The 2,931-nt window shown below is 37.6% G+C and overlaps 1 protein-coding gene across 1 annotated transcript; it reads right to left on the bottom strand.

Annotated features, from left to right (window-relative positions):
- Positions 1 to 1,025: 1,025 nt before the first annotated feature.
- Positions 1,026 to 2,656, bottom strand: LOC118745505 (the record flags this gene model as incomplete). Its single annotated transcript, XM_036478953.1, is given in 2 exon segments — positions 1,026 to 1,441; positions 2,558 to 2,656. Coding segments are annotated over 2 exon segments (515 nt in total), but the record flags the coding sequence as incomplete, so codon positions are not given.
- Positions 2,657 to 2,931: the final 275 nt, after the last annotated feature.

Below are 2,931 nucleotides of genomic sequence, written 5' to 3'. Positions count from 1 at the left end.
CATCAGATCAGGAATTCCGGTGTTTTTCTTTTTGCTGTTTATAAACTGCCAAAACCGTTTACTATTTATTCTTATTTCGCTCTCAATGTTCAGTATATAGCTCTGGTATAAAAATTTATTCAGAGCGTCAAACTCTTTTTGTAAACTACTGTAGGCTTCAAAAAGTTCAAAATTGTCTTTCGATTTGCGATACAGCTTGTGCGTCTTAGTTTTCTTGTTGTTTCTATTAATAAGCCCAGAGTTATACCAGGCTGGTTTGGACAAATTTTTTACTGGCTTCATAGGTACGAACTTTTCAATTGCCGCTTCCAGGTTGTCTCGAAATACGTCGTAGGCCTGTGACAATAGAGCTTTGTCTAAGGCAGATTCCCAACCAACAGAATTCAGCGAGCGTGATATCTCAATGAATTTGGCTGTAGTGAAATTATAGTTCTTACAATTATAAATAACTGATTTTAAATAATTTATAAATTCAAAGCGTATACATAGTGCTTTGTGATGCATAGAGTTTGAAAGAGGGGGTGAAGAGAGGCATTCGACGTCAGATTTAAGATCATTATTAGTAAACACTAAATCAAGAATACGATTTTTGTCATTATGAACTCTATTAAGTTGAGAGAGGTTAAACTCAGCAAAGGTGTCGAGTACCCCACATTCACTCTCGCTTGTTACATCATTTGGCAAAAATTGCTTAACGTCATCATCAAACCACCATTTAACATTTGGCAAATAAAAGTCACCCAATATTATAATGTTTTGATTATCATATAGACTATTCAATATCGAGCAACAATTACTTGTATGAATTTTAAACAATTCAATTGGACTTAATGGCGGTATGTAACTTACTGCAATGAATAATTCATGAAATTTATCTATAACGATTTTCACAATAATTTGATCAATATCGAAGCGGCTCTGGTCTGAACTCATTTCAGAGGACAGGGTTATTTGCCTACTGGGTAGACTCGACCGAACGGCAACAAGTACACCGCCCCCTTTAGAGAGACCAGTTGCGCGTTGTCGACTGCCCTGGCTGGTTGTTAGGAGATACAGACAACGATGGCGGAGGGGGCCGCGGAGCAGAAGAAATTTGCTTTATCGCTTTATTGTAGACATTGGGATTCCGCAAAGCAGCAAGGGAGAGGTTGTTGGAGTTGGTATCATTACATGAGTTAGATGCAGCGAGAGTATCATCGGCACGAATGGCAGTAGCAGAGAGAGGTGCAGCAGAAGCATAGGAAGTAGGTGGAGCAGGAGGTAAAAGTGTCTGCCCGTTTCTAGAGGCTGTAGTAATAACTTCGTGAATTTTATTGAAATCGTTGCGGATATCTTTTATGGCAGCGACATCAAAATAACAAAGTTTGCGGCGAACAGCTTGCACTTCTATCTGCAGATCTTCAACTTTTTTATCAACAATTTCTTTTCGCTTTGCAAAGAGCTAATTATTGAGATAGTTTTTTCATGGTCAGATCTAAGAGATCGAAGTTCGTTGATAACAGCCTGCAAAGTTATTTCTTTGTTGCAATCGGTTAAAATATGGGCTCCCTCGGCGACCGAAGTAGCTGGCAGCGGAGAGTTATTTGCGGTCGCTGAACTAGCGGAGTTGTTGGTAGCCGAGACATCTTTGGACGGAGTAGTTGAGCGAGGGCGAGATGCGGGAATAGAATTTCGGCGCGCTTTTGTGCATTTTTTACAACAATATTGCTTGTTAGACTTTTGCATGTATTCAATATCAGCCGGTAGGAGATTTTCACATTTTAGATGAAAAATTACACTGCACTTGACACATTGAATTTTTTGTTGATGGTTGCGGTCAACTTTTTGACCACATCCACACGGCATGATAATAATAAAGTATTAAAAGTGTCCAAGCAAGACGATCAGAGCTAATCGTACAATCGCACAATGTAAAAATTTAAGTAATAAGATAACCGCGAGCTTGAGAAAAACACGTCTGCACGGTTTGACGAATGTATTATATGCAATAGCTATTTTCAAAACTTGTATAAGTTTCGTATTCACGCAACCAAGCATGATTTTAATTATAATAGAAGTGAAATACAAAATTTTCACAAACCAAAAACTAACACTAATTCAGAAAAAATATTTTTCTTTGGAAGTGTTTAACTATAGAAACCAATTATTTGTTTATGGTCTATGTCACGTGATAGGTTTAATTAATCCTATAATGAAGCCTCAAATTAAAAGTAATAATATTAAAATGAACGCTTCAGAAATTGAAATTCGAAATGGTTTTCATGATTTTCGCTTGGTTGCAATACAAACTTGCCCGAAATAAAGCTACCACCATTGCAAGACAAGCGAAACGGTTGTATTGTAACTCCAAGTTGAACCCATCACTACCATCAAAAGACTTATGGCGCAATTTGGAAAACCTTAATGTGCATGGAAAACATAAAACTGAGTGTAAAATTGACCCTAACATTCTAAATGATTATTTTACTGGTGCCTGCAAACGCGGCGACAGTTCTCTAACTCAAAACTTCAATAGCCATTTTGCACTGAGAGAAAAGTTTCAATTTAATGGAGTTACAGAAGCAGAAGTTATGAAGGCAATTATGAGCGTCAAGTCTAATGCTATTGGTGAGGATGGTATATCCTTGAAGTTTGTGAAACTTGTGCTGCCATTCATTCTAGGAACTCTCACACATATAATCAATCACTGCTTCACAACTTCGTGTTTTCCAACGGAGTGGAAAAAAGCTGTGATTATTCCTGTCGCTAAAAATAATACCGCCTCTGAACCTAGTGACTACAGGCCAATAAGCATTTTGCCAGTATTCTCAAAAGTGTGTGAGTCTTTGATGGCAGAGCAAATTTTATCATTCGTTCAAGAAAATAATCTTTTATCTCCGTTGCAGTCAGGATTTAGACCAAAGCATAGCTGCTCTACAGCTATGTTAAAAA

This window comes from Rhagoletis pomonella, unplaced genomic scaffold (assembly GCF_013731165.1).
Source record: "Rhagoletis pomonella isolate Grant_MI unplaced genomic scaffold, Rhpom_1.0 Rhpom_scaffold_00009, whole genome shotgun sequence".
NCBI lineage: Eukaryota > Metazoa > Arthropoda > Insecta > Diptera > Tephritidae > Rhagoletis > Rhagoletis pomonella.
This window is presented reverse-complemented; position numbering and strand designations above follow the sequence as displayed.